Source organism: Equus caballus, chromosome 21 (assembly GCF_041296265.1).
Source record: "Equus caballus isolate H_3958 breed thoroughbred chromosome 21, TB-T2T, whole genome shotgun sequence".
Lineage (NCBI taxonomy): Eukaryota > Metazoa > Chordata > Mammalia > Perissodactyla > Equidae > Equus > Equus caballus.
Window position 1 is genome coordinate 16,700,411 of NC_091704.1, and position 18,907 is coordinate 16,719,317.

The 18,907-nt window shown below is 53.6% G+C and overlaps 1 protein-coding gene across 20 annotated transcripts in view; it reads left to right on the forward strand.

Annotated features, from left to right (window-relative positions):
* MYO9B (myosin IXB) overlaps positions 1-18,907 on the forward strand; it is an 84,902-nt gene that overhangs the window by 42,877 nt on the left and 23,118 nt on the right. For 8 of the 20 annotated variants that reach the window (XM_070246641.1, XM_070246629.1, XM_070246630.1 and 5 more), the window contains exons 3-15: positions 589-683; positions 5,578-5,640; positions 6,106-6,205; positions 6,466-6,566; positions 8,316-8,445; positions 9,392-9,481; positions 10,522-10,638; positions 10,963-11,097; positions 12,147-12,268; positions 14,155-14,296; positions 14,588-14,792; positions 15,320-15,398; positions 17,911-18,024. In XM_070246641.1, coding sequence (XP_070102742.1) covers positions 589-683; positions 5,578-5,640; positions 6,106-6,205; positions 6,466-6,566; positions 8,316-8,445; positions 9,392-9,481; positions 10,522-10,638; positions 10,963-11,097; positions 12,147-12,268; positions 14,155-14,296; positions 14,588-14,792; positions 15,320-15,398; positions 17,911-18,024 — 1,493 coding nt within the window. Of the gene's footprint in view, positions 1-588; positions 684-5,577; positions 5,641-6,105; positions 6,206-6,465; positions 6,567-8,315; positions 8,446-9,391; positions 9,482-10,521; positions 10,639-10,962; positions 11,098-12,146; positions 12,269-14,154; positions 14,297-14,587; positions 14,793-15,319; positions 15,399-16,506; positions 16,597-17,910; positions 18,025-18,907 lie in introns of all 20 variants that reach the window. The other 12 variants (XM_070246639.1, XM_070246626.1, XM_070246638.1 and 9 more) reach the window with 3 other exon arrangements.

An 18,907-nucleotide genomic window follows, 5' to 3' on the forward strand; every position in this document is an offset into this window, starting at 1 on the left:
AACTCCCTCTGGAAAGGGCCAGATAGTAAATATTTTCGGCTTTGCAGGGCAGACGGTCTCTGTCACAGCTACTCTGCCATCACAGCACAAAAACAGCCGTGGACGATCCATAGTGAACAGGCCTGGCCGTGTGCCAGTAAAACTTCATTTATAGACACTGAAATGTGAATAGTGTTTTCACATGTCAGGAAATAGTCCTCTCCTTTGGGTTTTGTTTAACCATTTACAAATGTAAAAACCACTCTTGGCTCGCAGGCAGCACAGAAACAAGCAGTGGACAAGATTTGGCCCACAGGCCAGAGTTTGCTATATGAACAAATAACTAAAAAAGAATTCTGATGATTGGCATTTTTAACATCAAAAACATAACGCTTCAGCCCTCCCACGGCCCAGACACAGAGAGACAGCGGAAGTACGGAGAAGTGCACGGGGCGCCACGCCTTCGCACTTCCGCTTCTCATCTGGACCCTTGAAGAACTTCCAGCCACCGCGCATCCACCAGCCGGAAGGGAGCTCCGAGGCTCCAGGCCGAGACCAGTGCACATTTCGTGCTCACGATCTGAAAACCTGCCTCTGTTTTCCTCTCAGGCTTTCGGGAATGCCAAGACAGCCCACAACAACAATTCCAGCCGATTCGGGAAATTCATCCAGGTCAACTACCTGGAGAGCGGCATCGTGAGAGGGTGAGTTGGCAGCCACCTGCGCTGTGCGTGACAGCCTCAGTCTGGGGTCCTGGGCATCCCTGCAGGGGGAGCCAGCCCCAGGAGCTTGTGCTGAAATCGTGCCCATGCAGACATTTGTGACTCCGACAGGGGCGTGAGTGTGATTTTAAGTCGTCGTTGTGAAGGTCTGAGTGGTGGGTTGAGGTAGGGGGAGGGGCCGCAGGTCCGTAACTGACCCTGCCGTCCCCAGGGGCATTGAGCATGGGCCCAGGTGCCCATGGACTAGGTGAGCTTGAGGTACTAGCATCATGGGGTTTGCCAAGAACAGGCAAGGACAGACCAACCTATTTCCTGGTTTTGATGAGGTTTCTAATTCCATAGGTCTGGGGAGGCCACAGGCAGAGTTGACATGGACTCTGGCATTTGCCAAACACGTGCCCCTTTAGCCAGAAGGAGACGTGATGCTGGGTAGCCAAGTGAGACGGTTGTCCAGGGAAGTACTGAAGGGTGGCTGAGTGGATGGATGGGAAGGAAGAGGAGGGTAGATAGATTGATGGTTGGTTGGCTGGCTAGATGGATGGATAGATCGATAGATGGACATATGCATTGGTGGATAGGTAGATTTGTGGGTGGATGGATGGATGGATAGATGGATTCATGGGTGTATGGGTAGATTCATGGGTAGATGGGTAGATGGATGGATAGATGGATAGATGGATTCATGGGTGGATGGGTGGATGGGTAGATTCATGGGTAGATGGGTAGGTGGATGGATGGATGGATAGATAGATTCATAGATGGATAGATGGATATATGCATTGGTGGATAGGTAGATTTGTGGGTAGATGGATGGATGGATGGATGGATTCATGGGTGGGTGGGTAGATTCATGGGTGGATTGGTAGATGGATGGATGGATGGATTTATTGGTAGATGGTAGTTTCGTGGGTGGATGGGTGAGGAGATTGATGGATTCGTGGATTGATGGGTGGGTGAGTGGATAGGTGGTAACTGCATTGTGAAGTTGGTTGCCTGATGGAAGTTAAAACAGACCAACATTTTGTGCCAGAAATGTGAGTTATTTAGGTGAAGGCACAGTTACTTCAGCTAAATGTGCACCATTGAAATTCTGTTCATTTGCACTCTGTAGTGGTTATTATGCTTATGAAAAATATCTGGCAGCTTTGTACAGTAAGTTAATGTTATAATATTTAAGTCATGATGTCAGAATTCTCTTCTATAGGATTTTTTTCTTTAAAAAATGTATATTCTGGGTAATTTCAATTGGTAAAAAAAAGTAATTGTGATTTAATACTACGTAGTGTTTTGTATTTTTTTTATACGTGCAAAGCTCTTATGAGTCAATATAACTATTTCAAAGTTAAAAAAACACACTCACACAGGCATTTTGGCATGATCCGTGGCCTGGTCGCTCACAGAAGTCCACTGCCACTCCTCGTTCGGGTGTGAGGGTCTTCAGTGACAGTGGATTTGTAAAGGCGCCAGGTGATGCTTTGCGCTGCCAGGTGAGGAGCCCTGAGTGTTAGACACGAGGAGAGCTAAGCATCAGGCCCTGGAGGCCGAGAGAAGGCGCCGGCGTTCTGGGAAGGGGGAGGTCCTTGGGGTGATGGCACTGAGGCTTGATTCCAGAGTATGTAGGGACTTCTGTCCATCTAAACCTGACTCATGGTCGTTTCAGTCCACGGTTCATATTCAAGACACGAACAAGAATGATTGTTTCCCCGAATCCTTCGGCCTCTGGCTTCTTTCCTTTTTTCCCCGCTTCCCAGGCTCCAGTGGCAGTGGGGTGGGTGAGAGGCTTGATAAATGCCCATCTGCTCCGGCCCCTCGGCCCTCGGGGGCACTCAGAAGCTGGTGATTCTCCCAAGCCCTCAGCCCCCAGAGGACGTGCCCCTGTCCCCGAGCACTGCTGGGCCCCAGCGCGGCACCTGCTTAGTGGGCCCCAGCACCTGCCCGTAGGATGTGCCCTGGTTAATCAGACACCTGGAGCAGCCTCCTGTCCCCACTGCCCCATAGGCCTCAGCTGTTTCTTGCCAAGGACCCTCACCTCTTATGTAAACATTTTTTTTTCTCCCGTGGGTCCGTATTTTGCAGTTGTATCTGCCACATTTTGCAGAGCCTCTCACCAGCAAGAGACGCCCAGAGTGTCTTCTTGGGCAGACAACACAGAATTATGTTGTTTCTGCAGTTCCAGGGGCTCTCTGGGGGAAGCAGAGATGCCGAGAGGCTTCCTCACGTTTTCCTGGGTCCCAGGCTGGCTCTGCAGGCTCTAGACACCAGAGCCTTTGCTCGCGGTGGGTGCTGCTTGCCTTCCCCAGTTCTCTCCTCCATGTGGGCTCTGTGTGGTGTCCTGGGGCTGCTGTAACAAAGTACCACAAACCTTGTGGCTTGAAACAATAAGAATTTCTTCTTCACAGTCTGGAAGCCAGAAGCCCAAAATCAAGGTGTGGGTGGGGCCACCCTTCCTCCGGAGGCTCTGGGGGAGGAGCCTTCCCGCTTCACCCAGCTTCTGGGGGCCCCAGGGGTCCTTGGCTTGTGGACTCATCACTCCAATCTCTGCCTCCATTGTCACATGACGTCCACCTCTGTGTCTCTCTGTTCTCTTGTATCTTTTATTATACTTATCCTTGGATTTAGGGTCTGCCTGGATCATGGGGGATGATCACATGTCCAGATGCCTCACTTAATTACCTTTGCAAAGACCCTTTTTCCAGATAAGGTCACAGTCACAGCTTCCAGGTGGACATATCTTCTGGGACCACCGTTCAACCTGGTACACCAGCAAGGGCTGGCCCTCAGCTGAGTGGTCCACCCAGCCCCACCCACCTCAGGCTCCCGTCAAGCCCATGGCCAGTGGCCCTGAGGGGCTGGATCTCATAGACAGGCTTTTGAGAGTGGTATCTGTGGCCTCGGATTCAGGAAAGGAAGTCCCACCTTGGCCATGACCATGGGCCGCCCACACTCCGAAGAGGGAGGTGCACTTCCCGTCCAGGGAGCAGCTGCAGCCGGCTCCCAGGGGGCAGGCCCAGACCCGGTTCTGCTTTTGGGCAAGTGAGACTACTCAGCGCCATTTCCCGCTGAGGCCAAGGGTCAGGGGCAGTCCAAGCCTTCGTCCAGTTCCCCAATTTGCAAGGCCTCGTCTTCCTGTGGGTTCAAGGGCTTGGTGCCGGGGGATCCCTGGCTCCTTACAAGACCCAAGTAGGGTCCTGGGCCCCCAAAATGATCAGGAAAGGGAAGGAGCTCTCGTCAGTCCATTGACCACTCGGTGCTGGTGAGGGGTCATTGTCCTCCCCCATACACTGACATAGCACAGGGAATCGGCTGCAGGTTGAGATTCAAACATGTGTCTGATTCTAGAACCACATGTGGCCACCCTACCCGGGAAAACGAACTGCTGATAACTACATAGTCACCAGCCAAGGGAAGGAATGGAAGAAAACATGGGTTTGAAAGAAGAGAGGATGCAGGCTGAGCCCTCGGAAAGCCACCTGTGCGTGTTGTGTGGGCGTGCGTGTGTCCAGTGCCAGGCTGCAGAGAGAAGACTGCCATCCTGGAGACACAGGCAGGCGGCGTCCAGCAGGCCCTAGGAGCCCAGCCCTGTACCCGTAGGGCACAGCTGCCTCTCCTGTAAAAGCGATGGGCTCACATGAAGTGATGTGCAGACCTGCCCAGCTCAAATACTTGGTGATAGCGAATCCCAAGAGGTCCCCACCGGGCCACCTCCCTCCTGTGGGGTCCCAGGCAGCCTCTCCAATGTTAGCACCTTGTCCATCAGTGGGAGCCACAGTGCCCACCCTGGAGAGTGGGAGGATCCAGGGCGTTAAATCCTCACAAATCAGTGCCTAGAACATAGTAGATCCTCAGGGAATGTTCGATGTCACTACTACTGGTGCTGAGTGTGGGGCTGCAGAGGTGCCTGGGCCCTGCCCCAGCACCCACACAGCCTTGTGGACCCATGTCCATCAAACATCGGTCGGGCGAGGAACTGATAAATGAAGCATGACGTGTCCACGTGTAGAATATTATTCCATCATAAAAAGAAATGAACTTCTGATCCATGCTGCAATGTGGCTGAATTTCAGAATCTTTGGGCTGAGTGAAAGAAGTCAGACACAGTACATGTACTGAATGATTCTAGTTCTTTAAAATTCTAGAAAACCCAAGCTAATCTCGAGTGGGATTGATCAGTGACTGCTTGGGGGTGAGGAGTGGGGAGGCAGGACAAAGGCCCCAAGAGAGCATTTCCAGGGGCTGGATGTGTTCACTATTTTGATCGTGGTAGTGGGCTCACAGGGGTTCGCATGTGTCACAGTTCATCAAATCACACAGTTTCAGTTTATTCTGCATCAGTTACACCTAATAAAGCTGTTTTTAAAGGTTGTGTGAATTATGAAAGGACAGCATCACATTGCACACGAAGTTTGTGCAGTTTATGTAAATCAGTAATCAGTAAACCTGTTACAAATACAAAGATGAGTCCGTCACGTTCACATTTTCTGTTGGAGAAACACTGAATTGCTGGGGAGGTGGAGGGGCGACCTTCCGGGATTGTTCCTGAGCTCTTGGGCGCAGTCTCTCCGGTGCCAGTGCCTGGGGCCGGTCCCTGCATGGGGCCACATCGGCTTCCGTGCAGCGGTCAGCCCCAATCTGGTCTGGGGAGCAGAAGTGGCCAGCCTCAGTTCCTTATTTTTGTGGATGGTAGTCTCAGGGCGAGGCGACTTTTATGGCGGTTATATTTGTGACAGGGTGATTGTATTTAGGTACCTGTATTCACCTTGTGTCAAAGGAAATTAATCCATAGCTGGCTTTGCTGTGGAAACAAATTCCTCTAGTTCTTCAAGGAAACAATATTAAAATGTAACGTTCTATTCCTTCTTTTTCCTTTTAATGACAGAGCTGTTGTCGAAAAGTACCTGCTTGAGAAGTCTCGCTTGGTCTCCCAAGAGAAGGATGAGAGGTAGGAGGGGGTCCTCCTTCCCTGCACAGGAGAGAGGCGGAGCTCCTGAGATGCAGCACACTCCCTGAGTGGGGCCTGCTCTGGGGCGCGGGCTTGGCAGGCAGACCTCCTAAGCCACCTTTTTGTGCGGATTTCTGTGCCTCCCTGGGGCTTGTACCCAGAGTCGGTGCTCGGGTGTGTGCCAAAATGTGCTTCTGTTAGAAGCATCTCTGAGCCACCAGGGAGTGAGACGTGCGCTCCCTCCCCCCAGAGCTACTCCCTGGAGAAGCTTAGGGTTCGGGGGTTTTGTTTTGGGGGGTTTTTTATAAGACATAATAAGAATCAACTTATTGTCTCAAATTTGTATGTATTTCAGGTGCTTTTCCCTCCCTGGTGTGGCCTCCAAAGCAATATTAGTAGTGGTTTGAAGAGTAGCTGTTGCTTGGCCTCCAAAAATGACTTTTTTCTCCTAATTCTGACCCACAGGAACTACCACGTGTTTTATTATTTGTTACTTGGCGTCAGCGAGGAGGAGCGTCAAGAATTTCAGCTCAAGCAGCCTGAAGATTATTTCTACCTCAACCAGGTAAATAGCCCGAGCCCCGGCCACAAATACCGCCTCTGTTCCCCGTGGGCTGTTTACGCGCCACCGGGAGGTCAGAGGCCAGCTGCCTTGGCCCTCTCCGGCCCCAAACCGGCTCCAAGGAGGCCCACAGGAGGCAGCATAAAGGAGCCCATTCATTCCCTGGGTCCTGGGCCCTGCCCCTCGGTTCCAGCCAAAATCCCTCTTGCACGCCACCCTCGCCGGCCAGAAACACCCAGAGTGCCGCCAACCTTGTTTTTCAGCATAACTTGAAGATCGAAGACGGAGAAGACCTGAAGCACGACTTTGAAAGACTCAAGCAGGCCATGGAGATGGTGGGCTTCCTCCCCGCCACCAAGAAGCAGTAAGTGAGCGGCCGGCCACCCTGCCGCCTCCCGCGCGGGCGCCCCAGCTTACCAATTCCTCTGAGATCTGACCGAGACCCCAGGAAGAGCTGCACTGAGGAGGCCAGTCCAGTGACAGGGGCACATGGGAAGGGACTCGTCCTTAGTCACTGGGGGTGCCAGTGAAAACCACAGCAATGTGAATATACATAACACTGTGAAACTGTACACTTAAAAATAGTTCAGATGGTAAATTTTATATGACGTGTATATTACCACAATTAAAAATTTTTTTTAATTTTTAAAAACCACGTCAGAGGGGTCTGGCCCAGTGGCACAGCGGTTAAGTCACACGTTCCATTTCAGCAGCCCAGGGTTCGCAGGTTCAGTTCCCGGGTGCAGACTTACGCACCATTTGTCAAGCCATGCTGTGGCGGGCATCCCACATATAAAATGGAGGAAGATGGACACAGATGTTAGCTCAGGGCCCATCTTCCTCAGCAAAAAAAAGAAAGAAGAGGAGGATTGGTGGCAGATGTTAGCTCAGGGCTAACCTTCCTCAAACAAAGAACCACATGGGGTACCCTTCACCCCTGCCTGGACGACGGGTATACCCAGAGGGAACTGCCCACACGCTGCTGGGAGGGCGCACGTCGGGCCAAGCACTTCGGAAAACTGTGTGGCAGTTTCTGCTACAGATGTGTATACACAACAGAACGCATCCATTTGCTCACCCAAAGATACACACACGAGTGCACACAGCAGCCTCGTTTCTCACAGCTCCAAAACCTGGACTCGCCCCCTTATGTCCACCAACAGGAGATTAAATAAACAAATTGCAGTATGTCCATGCAGGGGTCGGCAGACCTTCTGGCGGGGGCCAGACAGTAAATATTTTCAGCTTCGCGGGCCAGATGGTCTCTGCTGCAGGTTCTTCTCTGCATTTTTTGTTTGGCTTTTTAATGACCGTTTAAAAACTTAAGAACTATTCTTGGCTCAGGGGCCCTCCAAAAACTGGCCGACTCCTGGACTACTCCACGCCCAGCAGCCAGCCGTTCTCACCAGGGCTGATCCTGCTCCAAGGGGACACTTGGCATTGTCTGGGGACATTTTCGGTTGTCACACTACATAGTGAGGGAGGGCGGGGGACAGTGCTACTAGCATGTAATGGGTGGTGGCAGGGATGCTGCTCAACATCCCACAGTGCACAGAGCGGCCCCCACAGCGAAGGATGGGCCGCCCCAGGTGTCAGCAGGCCCGAGGCTGCCACACTGAGAACGAACAAGCCGAGACCCTGCGCGGTACAGGCACGGTGGCTCCACGGCTCGGTTTTCAGTCACAGGCCAGCTACAAACGTGTGCATTTCACTGACATCAAGTTGCCGGTCGGTGTTAGACGTCAGCACAGAAGTTTCTGGGGCCTAGAATGTTCTAGTCCTTGGTCTGAGTGCTAGTTACAGGACGTGTATATTTTGTGACAATTCATCAAGCTCTACACTTGGGAATTGTGTGCTTTTTTTGTGTTCACGTTATGCTCCCATAAAAAAAAAATTTTAAGCTCCCTAAATCTTAAAAGAAAGTATTGTTGAGATATCTGTCTACAAAGTCACATTCCACAGAGAGGGTCCCCAGTAGAGGACAAAATTTTTCAAACTTCATGTGTTCTGACTAGAATTTGCTGGTTTTATGAATTCAGCTCAGTTCAGTGGAAGCTTCTGTCATCTTACAGTTGTGGACAGCACCCCAACCTGGGCTTCTTTTCTCTCCCAGGATTTTTTCTGTCCTGTCAGCCATCCTGTACCTGGGCAACGTCACTTATAAGAAGAGAGCCACGGGCCGAGACGAAGGTCTGGAGGTCGGGCCCCCCGAGGTGCTGGACACGCTGTCACAGCTCCTAAAGGTAGTGCTCCCTGCCCTCCCGGCCAGTGGCCTCCCAGGGCCCAGGCTCCTGCACAGGCCGAGCTTCTGCGAACCGAGGTCTGCCGGCCTGCTTCCTCCCCACCATCTCTGCAGCGTCCCGTCCTCATTGCTGAGGGACTCCCTCCTGGGCAGCCCCTCCCACAGAAGGCTGTTTAAAACCACAGTTTAATTGGCGAGGCCATGTTATCACTGGACCTGCCAGCCCCTTGTCCACTGGTTCTCAACCCTGGGGCGCCGGGCACTGTCTGGAGGCATTTCTGGTTGTCACAGTGTAGGTGCTGCTGGCATCTAGTGAGTGGGGGCCAGGGATGCTGCTCAACACCCTACAGTGACAGGACAGCCCCCGACAGCAAAGAATGGCCCGGCCCCCAGTGTCCGAGCACCGAGGCCAAGGAGCCCTGTGCTTGCCTTTGTTTTCTGAGCTGCATTCCACCTGGGGCTCTTAAAGAAGGCGTGCCTGCTGTGGGAGCCCTCGCTTCTGCGTGCTCACGCCTGCCAGGGGATTGGCGCGGCTTCCCTGCCCCTCTCCTGTTGCTGCTGGCTTGTGGAGGGGGCTTGGTGGTCGGAGAGGGACCAACCCCTTGCCCAGCCCTGTACAGAGGCTGGGACCCCGCTCCAGCAGCGACAGCTGTAAGTGCAGGTGGCCAGCCAGCATGTGGATCTGTGGCCTGCAGTGACACCTGTGCAGCCACACTCCCAGGCCACCATGGTCGTGGGTGAGCCTGTGAGTGTGATCATCCTGAAACTCACCAAGCGTAGTACATGTCACCGGTCGGCAGCCCTGAGGGGTGCTTTGGGCCCACTTCCTGGTGCAGCTGCTAGGAGTCCTCCCATGAAGGCTTCGGGCCTTGCCGCAGTGACATGAGGACCCACCTGACAAGCTCTCCGTCCCCCTCCCCTTCTTGCCCTCCTTGCCCTTGAAACAGGTGAAGCGAGAAATCTTGGTGGAGGTTCTGACCAAAAGAAAAACAGTGACCGCCAATGACAAGCTCATCCTGCCCTACAGTCTCAGCGAGGTGAGCACTGCCCTGGCCCTCGCAGCTGGCCAGGCCCCAGGTTACAAGCACGGGGAGTCCTTCGGAAATAGCTGGCGTAGGTCTCCTTTTTCCTGTCCCTGAAGTGACAGAGGAGAACCCTGGCAGCGCCTTGGGTTCTCAAGAGAGCTCAGACACGGCACAAACCAGCTTCTGTCTGGCCTGTGCCCTAGCCTGGATGTCGTCTTTGTGGTGTGTTTGCTTGTGTTTTTACATCTCTAGAGCAATGTGACTTGCGGCTTGCAGCTTAGATAGCAGCAGGAAAGTACCTAGCCATCGGGGGGATTTTTAACTGAGGTAGAAGCTGCTTGGGCGTCTTACACATGCACCGGAGACAGTCTGAGCCCCCATGGGCAAAGGCGCTCTGCAGTGTTTTATGAAAGCTGTTGTAGGACATCTGAGACCCCAGAGTGCGGTTGCCCCCAGAGGTGTCCCGCCGAGTGAAGGACTCCAGGTGCAGGGCTGCGTTCCTCGCAGCTCCATTTCCACAACCCCCTGGGAAAGGCAAAGCCAAAGGGATGTGTTCTAGATGTTAATTGTGGCCAAGTACATCTGGCACAACTTAGATCTCAGTAGATAAAAAGAAGAAATTTCATGTATGTAAATTAGACCTCAATAAGCCTTTAAAAAACTTTTAAAGCCATTACTGCTTTTGCACACATAATAGTGGCCCTGTGGTCCTCACAGAACTGCAAGGGGCCTGGCCTTGAACCCAGCTTGGCCTCCTCACTGGTCCTCCCACACAGGCAGGCCTGGTGCCTGCCTTCCACCCTCAGCAGTCCCCAGGTTGTGCTGAGGAGTGAGCTAGCAAGTGAGCAAGATTTGGCTGAACCACAGGCCACTGGGTCCAGGCTTCCTGCTTCATGCTTTGGTGTGCAATGGTGTCCAAGCTGACAGGATGGTGTGCAAAGCGAGAAGGGGTGTTTAAAGTTGCTGCCTCGATTTCCCCATGTGTGTAGACCTCGGGGTGTTGCAGCATGGGGCCTGCCTTACCAAAGTGTCGTGCCCCTCCGTGCCCACAGGCTATCACCGCCCGTGACTCCATGGCCAAGTCGCTGTACAGTGCCCTGTTTGACTGGATCGTGCTGCGGATCAACCACGCCCTACTCAACAAGAAAGACATGGAAGAGTCCGTCTCAGTGAGTGCACCCCCGCCCCACCACGCTGGGCCCTGGGAGCCTGTGCCCTCAATGCCACACTCTTCAGCAGATCGCCTGTGACATGGGGAGCAAGGTAGCTGCGGTCAGTGTTGGGCGAGGGACCAGTTTCCCCAGGGGCAGGCCTGGGGAACAGGATGGGATGCAGTTCGTGGGGCCCAGCGAAGAATGACAACTCAGGGCTCCTTGCTCAGATACTCCAGATTCCAAGGCAGCAGCGACAGAATGACCACAGGCCTTCACGACCTGACAGGTCGTCTCCATACAAGGACCGACCAGTAATACCCATTTTCTCTGTCTCCCCAGTGCTTGTCCATCGGGGTCCTCGACATCTTTGGGTTTGAGGATTTCGAGAGGAACAGTTTTGAACAATTCTGCATCAACTATGCCAATGAGCAGCTCCAGTATTACTTCAACCAGCACATTTTCAAACTAGAGCAGGTAAGCCTGTACCATCTTGTTGCCTATCCAGCCCACGGGGAAGGGGACGAGCCAGAACTGGGATCTCCCTTGGGGCCCTATCTGCTGGTGAACCCACCCCAGAATTTTTCTCTGCAAAAGGGAAAGTCTGGGAAAATCCCACCCAGCCCAGTATGAGGCCAGTGTGGAGGATGTTTTCAGCCCCAGGTCAGCTTCGCCTCTGCTCTCTGCTCAAGCGTGAGCGTCCTTTCACTGGGAGGCAGTAGGGCCACCTTGTAGGGATGCGCTTTGGTCGGTGATGGTCGTAATCCGTCCCACAGGTCTTTGCATGCCCGTCAGCCATCTTGTATACCCATGTATTGTCCTTCTCACTGATGATTGTGATGGCGGAAAGAACCCATGGGTTTATGTAAATATTTAGTTGATTTTACTCTGACACCCTCTGCCTATTGGTTGATCCAAATTGAGTTGTGATGAAGAGCAGAATACACAGATTTCGAAGAGAGTTAACTTCATCTGTTTGTTTCTACATTTTTAAATATGACTTTAGAAAATTTGAAGTTATGTACGTCACTCACATCATATGACTGTTGGTCCAGAGCAGGGACTGGCAAATGGCAGCCCATGGGTCAAATCCAGCCCCACAACCTGTTTTTATAAATAAAACTTTATTGGCTCACAGCCGTTTATATATCATCAGCTGCTTTCAAGATACAACAGCAGAGCTGAAAATTGGAACAGACACCATCTGGCTAGTAAAGCTTAACATATTTACCATCTGGCCCTTTGCAGAGAAAGGTTACTGACCCCTGGGTGATTTTAAGTGTGGGTTAAGCACCTTGTGTGGTAGATGTTTGAGGGTATGCATCCCTATTTCCTGTTGTTAATTTATCTAATAATTTTATGTATGAATATATTTCTACTGACACGTTAATATGTGTTCTATGCCATTTACACACTTATATATAAATACATACCTGCGTACACAAATATAATAAGTTTATATACAACCTGTGCTATGTGAACCTTAACATAGCCATGAAATTGTTGGAAACCCCCCCACCTTATAGGAGGAATACCAGAGCGAAGGGATCTCGTGGCACAACATCGACTACACAGACAACGTTGGCTGCATCCATCTGATCAGCAAGAAGCCCACTGGCCTCTTCTATCTGCTGGACGAAGAGAGCAAGTGAGTGTCCACAGCCCGGGGGTCCAAAAACGCAGCTACTCGGTCTGGTTCTGCGGCCCCCAGAGCCTTACCCCCAAATCCAAACCATCCTGAGAATTACTTCTGAGTTTCTTGGACTCATTTGGCCATAATTCCTGACCTCGCATTTGCAAAATGCATGTACCATTCACCACAAAAATGTTAACACGTGCAATAACCGTGAACTCTGAAACACGTGCCCGGGAGTTCTCAGGAAAGGATTGTGGGACCTGAGTCTAGAAGCTGGGCATGGTGTTGGTGCCTTTTTGCAAAGGGCAGCATGTGGAACTGGGGGCCCAGAGGCCAGTCTCACTGCGCAGCCTCGTGCCCCTCGTTGGCAGGACATGATGAAGGCGGAAGGGCTATTTTAAGGTGCTCCACGCTTGGTCACCCCACTGCAGTCACTGAAATTCACTTACTGAGTTAGGTCGCTGCGGCTGCTATAATTAATCACCACAAAGCAGGCAGCTTCAAACAATAGCAGTGTATTCTCTCACATTTCCAGAGACCAGAAGTGCAAAATCATCTCAGTGGGCTGAGACCAAGGCCAGGCTCCCTCCAAAGGCTCGAGGGGAGGGTCCTTCCTGGCCTCTTGCAGCTTCTCATGGCCCCAGGCGTTCCTTGGCTCGTGGCTGCATCACTCCAGTCTCTGCCTCTGTGATCACATCACTGTCTCCTCTTCTATTTGTCTCGTCTCCTCCTCTTATAAAGACTCCAGTCGTGTTGGATCAGCGCCTGCCCTAATGACCTCGTCCCAACTAATTGCATCTGCAAAGACCCTGTTTCCAAATAAGGTCACAGTCGCTGGTTCTGGCAATCAGGATGAGGACACGTCTTTATCAGCCCCTTGTTTGCTGCTTAAGTCCCCAGAGGCCAGAGTGGGTCAGGCTCACCCTCTGCCTGAGACCAAGTCTCCTTCCAGGACAGGCAGACACGTCCATGCGCAGCCAGATCCTGCGAGGATGTTCAGATAGGGGAGGGGGCGGAGTGTGAGGACAGCTGAGCCGTACTCCGAGGACGCTCCCAGAGCTGGATCTGGGGGAGGAATGTGAGGCAGGGCCGGGCTGAGCTGGGGCACATCTGTCTTTGTTTAAAAGTTGCTATTTTTGTCCATCATGGATTTTTTTTTTTTTTGCATTGATTTGAATTTTCTAAAATAACACGTTAAAATTTTCTTTGTCCCTGTGACCGGGTGAGCAGGTCCCTCACTGTCCTCCCACTTCCCCAGCTCTAGAATCGATGTGCTTTGTAGCTACGGGATCTCCTCCCTGCCCCCTTAAGCCGAGGAACCCGGCTCCGGGCATTCGGGAGCACGTCGCACTGCCCGTCTTTGCGGTGAGGCTGCTCATGGGCAGGGTGCACCCAAGCCGACTGTGGCATTTCCTTCCTGGGGGGCAGAACTAGCCAGGTACAACGGGTTCATTATTCTGCCCCCCTGTCTCCTGGCCCCTCCTTTTAACAGGAGCACAGGCAAGACCCTCTCCAAGACATGGCATCCAGGCACAGACGGATCCGGGACCAGAAGTCACTCGGTGCTGGGGTTATTCCCAGGAGCTGCCCACCGTGGGCCAGGTCCCAGTCTCACCTGAGCCGAATGCTCACGTGGGCACCGGGGCCGGGGGCCCAGGCGTTGGGCCGCAGGGCTCTGCTCTCAGTTTGCTCTGCAGCCAAGGGCCTCACTTCGGCCTGGGCCTTTTGATAACAGACGGCAGGTTCCCTCCTGGCCCTGAGGCCATGTGTGCAGCTTCACGGCGCAGAGCAGCCCTAGCCGCCTTGTCTGTCCGTCCGCAGGCGGCCTGCGACCTGACATGCAAAGCCAGTAATCACCCGCTGTTCCTGCAGCTAAAGGTTTCCAATCTTCTTCCCAGCTTTCCCCACGCCACAAGCCAGACCCTGCTGGCCAAGTTCAAACAGCAGCACGAGGACAACAGGTACTTCCTGGGCACCCCCGTCATGGAGCCGGCATTCATCATCCAGCACTTCGCAGGGAAAGTGAAGTATCAGATCAAGGTACACGTCTGTCCTCTGTCCCTTGTCACTCAAGTCATGCTCTGCCTGGGGGGCGAGAAAGGGACCGTGTGGGTGCCCTGGAGGCCCTTCCTTCTGGTGCCTGCTCCATCATCTCCTTTATCAGTTGTGCTGGGCGAGCTTCCAGGGAGTCTGGACCCACCGAATCCCGGCCTCCATGGGTGGGAGCTCTCTGTTGGGATGGGCCCCCCACCCCGCCAGCCCGTCTCATACTGGCCTCCTGGGCCGCGGTGAGCACCATCCAGTGACCCCCCCCACCTCCATCCCTTGCAGGACTTCCGGGAGAAGAACATGGACTACATGCGACCAGACATCGTGGCCCTCCTTCGGGGCAGCGACAGCTCCTACGTGCGAGAGCTTATTGGCATGGACCCCGTGGCCGTGTTCCGCTGGGCTGTGCTCCGGGCCGCCATCCGGGCCATGGCCGTGCTCCGGGAGGCCGGGCGCCTGCGGGCTGAGAGGGCCGAGAAGGCTGCAGGTAGGAGGGCCCCATCTCGCTCGAGAAGGGGACACTCGGAGTCCCTTGGAAAGTGCACAACTCAGTGGCATTTAGCACATTCACGATGTTGTGCAAACATCACCTCCACCTAGTTCCAGGACAGTTTCGTCGTCCCAAACAGCAACTCCGTCCCGGCCTGTGTGATTGAACGTCCTCCTCCTCTCAAGGCAGGCAGGCGTGTGCCCCTTTGTCTGTAAGGAAACCTGAGGCTCAGAAGAGCTAGTGGCTCCCCCAGGGCCACACGGCTCCAGGTACCAGCCACAGGGTTCTGTTTTACCAAGGGCGTCAATTAAAAAGAAGACCAAAAGGATAACGCGTATGAGCAGTAGAAATAATTGGTGATGTTTTGTGGGTTCAGACACCTCACAAGCCCCTGCTCTGCCCACATTTGAGTATCAAGCTGTCTTTTTAAGATGGGTTCAAGTCAGGATGGCAGCCTGCATGGAGAAGACGAAGGCCATCGGGCTCTGGGCCCCCCGACACCCTCTGCTCTGTGTCCCTGGCAGGTACAGACAGCCCCAGTGCGCACGGTCACCTGGGAGAGCTGCAGAGAGGAGCCAGCACGCCGTCAGAAAAAGTGTACCGGTGAGCAAGAGCTTGCTTTGTCCCAGCCTAAGCCACTAGACAGTGGCAGAAACCCTACCCCCTGAACCCAGGCTGGGGTTGACCCAATAAGGAACCCAGCAGCCGTTTGAACCAGAAAGACCCAGAGGACAGTGGCATCTGTTGCCCCTTTTCTGCACACAGAAGGGCAGGCCTTGGTATACCATCTGCCGTAGGGGGACGTGGGGCGGCTCAGTTTACAAAGGTTCCTTTTAATGGCCAGTCTGTGTGGCCGTTGGCAGGGGCGCCCAGGGGCCGCGGCCGTGCGCAGTGACGGGCTTGATTTAAGAGAGCTTCCTGCACAGCCTGGCCCAAGTGTCCCAAAGCAGATCTGCTGAGTTACTTCACTCACAGCCAGCCACACGGACGCCTTGCCACACATGAGAGGGCACGGGTTGTTTCTTGACCACCTAGCAATGACCGAGGGCCCTCCACTTACTGTAGTGAGTGTAAAAGTGAGTGGGCACATGCTCCGAGAAAGGTTGGGTGAAAAAGGCCACAGTGGACAGACATGCAAGGCAATGACAAAGCCAGAGGTGGGACGCTTCTGGCAGCCTGAGAGAGCAGGCTGGCTGCATTGAGAAGGGACTAGTTGAGCCAGACAAGGCAGGCAGGGTGTGCCAGCAGCAGAGGCAGCATGTGCAAAGGCTCTGGGGCAGCCAAGTCCCTGATTTCTTTTTTAAGACTCAAAAATTCCCAAGGAGCAGGTTGCTAAATTTTCAAACGTGAAAAAGTCATTTTATTTTTGAGCCCTTTGTGATAAAAAACTTCCTGAAGAGCTTCATAAAAGTGTGCATGTGGAGCTAAAGTTAGTACCTAGGTAAGTGACCGTATGTCATTTGTCTGAAAGCACAGTGTGTCCTTTTCCTGCTTTTAAAAAGGTGTGTTTTTAAATCAGCTTTTTCACCCAAAAAAGAGTAAGACAAAAAAATACGTCCCCCTATTTGCTTGTGGGGTTTTTTTTCTCTAAGACTAAAAGTGGCCTCTGACCTGCAGTGGCTGAAACGATGTCAGTCTCCCCAGGGCCTGGCCACAGGCAGTGGGTCCCACTCTGGGCGCACGTGTAGTTTATACAGATTCTCCCTTTCAGCTGTTCAATGCTAGATTTCTCATTTGACGGCTCTGAGGAGTTCGATATTAACGCTTTTGAGGACATCATTGCTTTCTATGAAAGCAAGAAGTAAGTAGAAGCGAGGCCTCGAACCCAAGACCAGGGAGGCACATGGAGAAGAGCCGTCATCCCAAGGGACTGAGCCCACATGCGGGCCAGGAGAGGGGCTCGTCGGGCTGTGGGCACTCTTGCTGGATCTGACTGGGTCAGGGGGTATGGGCCGAAGCCATGGGCCTCAGGGGAGCTCTGGCCGCTGCCCTGACCACTCAGGGTTGGAGGTGAAAGTGACCCTCTGTTGTCTTTGCTCTGTGCCTCCCTGGAGGGCGAGGGAGCAGCGGTAAGTGTGGCCGTCGCGGCCCCGGGCGTAGTGCATGGAACACTGGTGAGGGGCTACCGGTCAGGGTCTCTCCAGGCCAACTGCCCAGAGCTTAAACATGTATTTGAAATAACTGGAATGAGGAATTTAACAAAAAACAGAACCTCCCACCTCATCCTGCAGTCATTGTTACCTCATTTCCAGAAGTTCTGTCAAAGATGTTTGTCCTCCGGCTGTGCTTCATGCATATCCATTTTCAGAGGTTTTGATTATTGTCTCTAAGCCAGTCTCATGCTTATGCCTTGGTGCCAAAGTTTGGGCCTATAATGTACCCTCAGGCCTGAACCCACAGCGGTTGAACAGAACGAAGCTCATAAGGTTGAATTTTTTAGGGTAAAGACCTTTAACTGGGGTTTCTCCCCCTCGGCATGATGCCAGTCACTCTCTTGGGGGACCATCCTGTGCACTGTGGGGGATTGAGCAGCATCCTGGTCTCCACCCACCAGATGCCAGTAGCACCCCCCACGCCCCCGCGAGACGACCACAGATGTCTCCAGACATCAGCAAACCTCCCCCGGGGGGCGGCATTGCACACAGAACCGCCGTGTGAACCCCATTCCTTCCTCCCAAGGCCTTTCTTGAAGCCGACAAGGAGGTTGACATGTGGCCACAGAATCATCAAGAGAAACTAATCTGCTGCTGCCCACAGAGGCCCTCCGGTCTTCTCTTTTCAGTAGCCTCTTGATGCTTTTTACAGATTCCAAAAGGCTCTTCAACGAGAGGCCTTTGTCAGTGGTCCAAGATGCCATGTGGCAGAATCCATGCAGCCTGAAGTGAAGCGGCCTGCCCCCCAGAGGAGGGGGAACCTCCTTTGCGGGGACAGTGGCTCCTGGCCGAACCCCCTTAGTGCAGGCAGGAGAGGCAGCAGCGTGCATGCTCCCCGCGCTGCATGTTTTGGCTCCAGTGGCCTGGGGATGGTCCCGACTGTGCTGGGGACCCCAGGGTGGCGGGCCCACTGCTCTAACTCCGTCTTCTCTCTGTCACTGCGCCCCCACCCCCACCCCCAGCGATTTGCATGACCAAATCATCAGGACCATCAAAGGATTGCCCTGGCAGGGTGAGGACCCCCGTAGGCTTCTCCAGTCCCTCAGTCGGCTCCAGAAACCCCGCACCTTCATCCTGTGAGTGCTCCCGAGGCTGTGGGTGCCCCCCACAAGTGCAGCGAGCCCCTCTGCGCTCCCAGGGCCTGCCGCTTGGGCTCCCTGTGATGCTAAGTCAGCCACCACAGACGCTGCGCTGTCCTGTGGTTCCTTCTCACACCAGCCGCCGCTAAATGGCCCTCATAACGCTCCCGCCCGGTGTCCTCCCCAGCTCCCTGGGGCCTAGCGCAGCCTCGCAGGAATGCGCCTCCCACGGAGCATCTCATTTTCTGCCTCAAATGTGCAGAGCAAGGCTTGCTTGCCCACCTCTTTGCCACTGTGGGCTTCTAAAGAAGCCGGTGGAAGTCGGCCGTGTGGTTCTGCACGCCTCCATGCAAGTCGTGGCCCTGTTTTCTGTGGCGTGACATGGTAGGAAGGGCCCAGGAGCCACACAAACTCGGCGGCGGGCTCCCTGCCACCAACTCACCATGTGGCCTGAGGTGTCCGCCTGCAAGGCAGGGGTGGACAACCTTCACACCCACAGCACCAGGTGGCCGCGGCCTCAGCTCAGCCACGAGAGGGAAGCTTGTGCCCACGACGGGGCCGGTCTTGAGATTTCTTTTTGTTGTGCCTTATTCACCCTACGGGGATTAAGCTGAAACCTGACACACTTGCAGATCTGTGGGGCACCATTTCCTCAGCTGGTCCTAAAAACAAGCCAAGCTGCGATTTTTTAAAAAATTTTCTCTTGTCTGCAAGATTCCATAAAGTGTCTGAGAAGTTGGGGGCCGCTCCGTCCCGCAGCCAAAGGTCTGCTTTCGTTTTTCACTTTCTCGGCAGTGCGAGTCCAAACGGCGCTCCTACCCAGGCCTCATTTCAGTTCTTTGCAGGGCACACCCTGCCCTGCCCACCAGGGGTCCAGAAG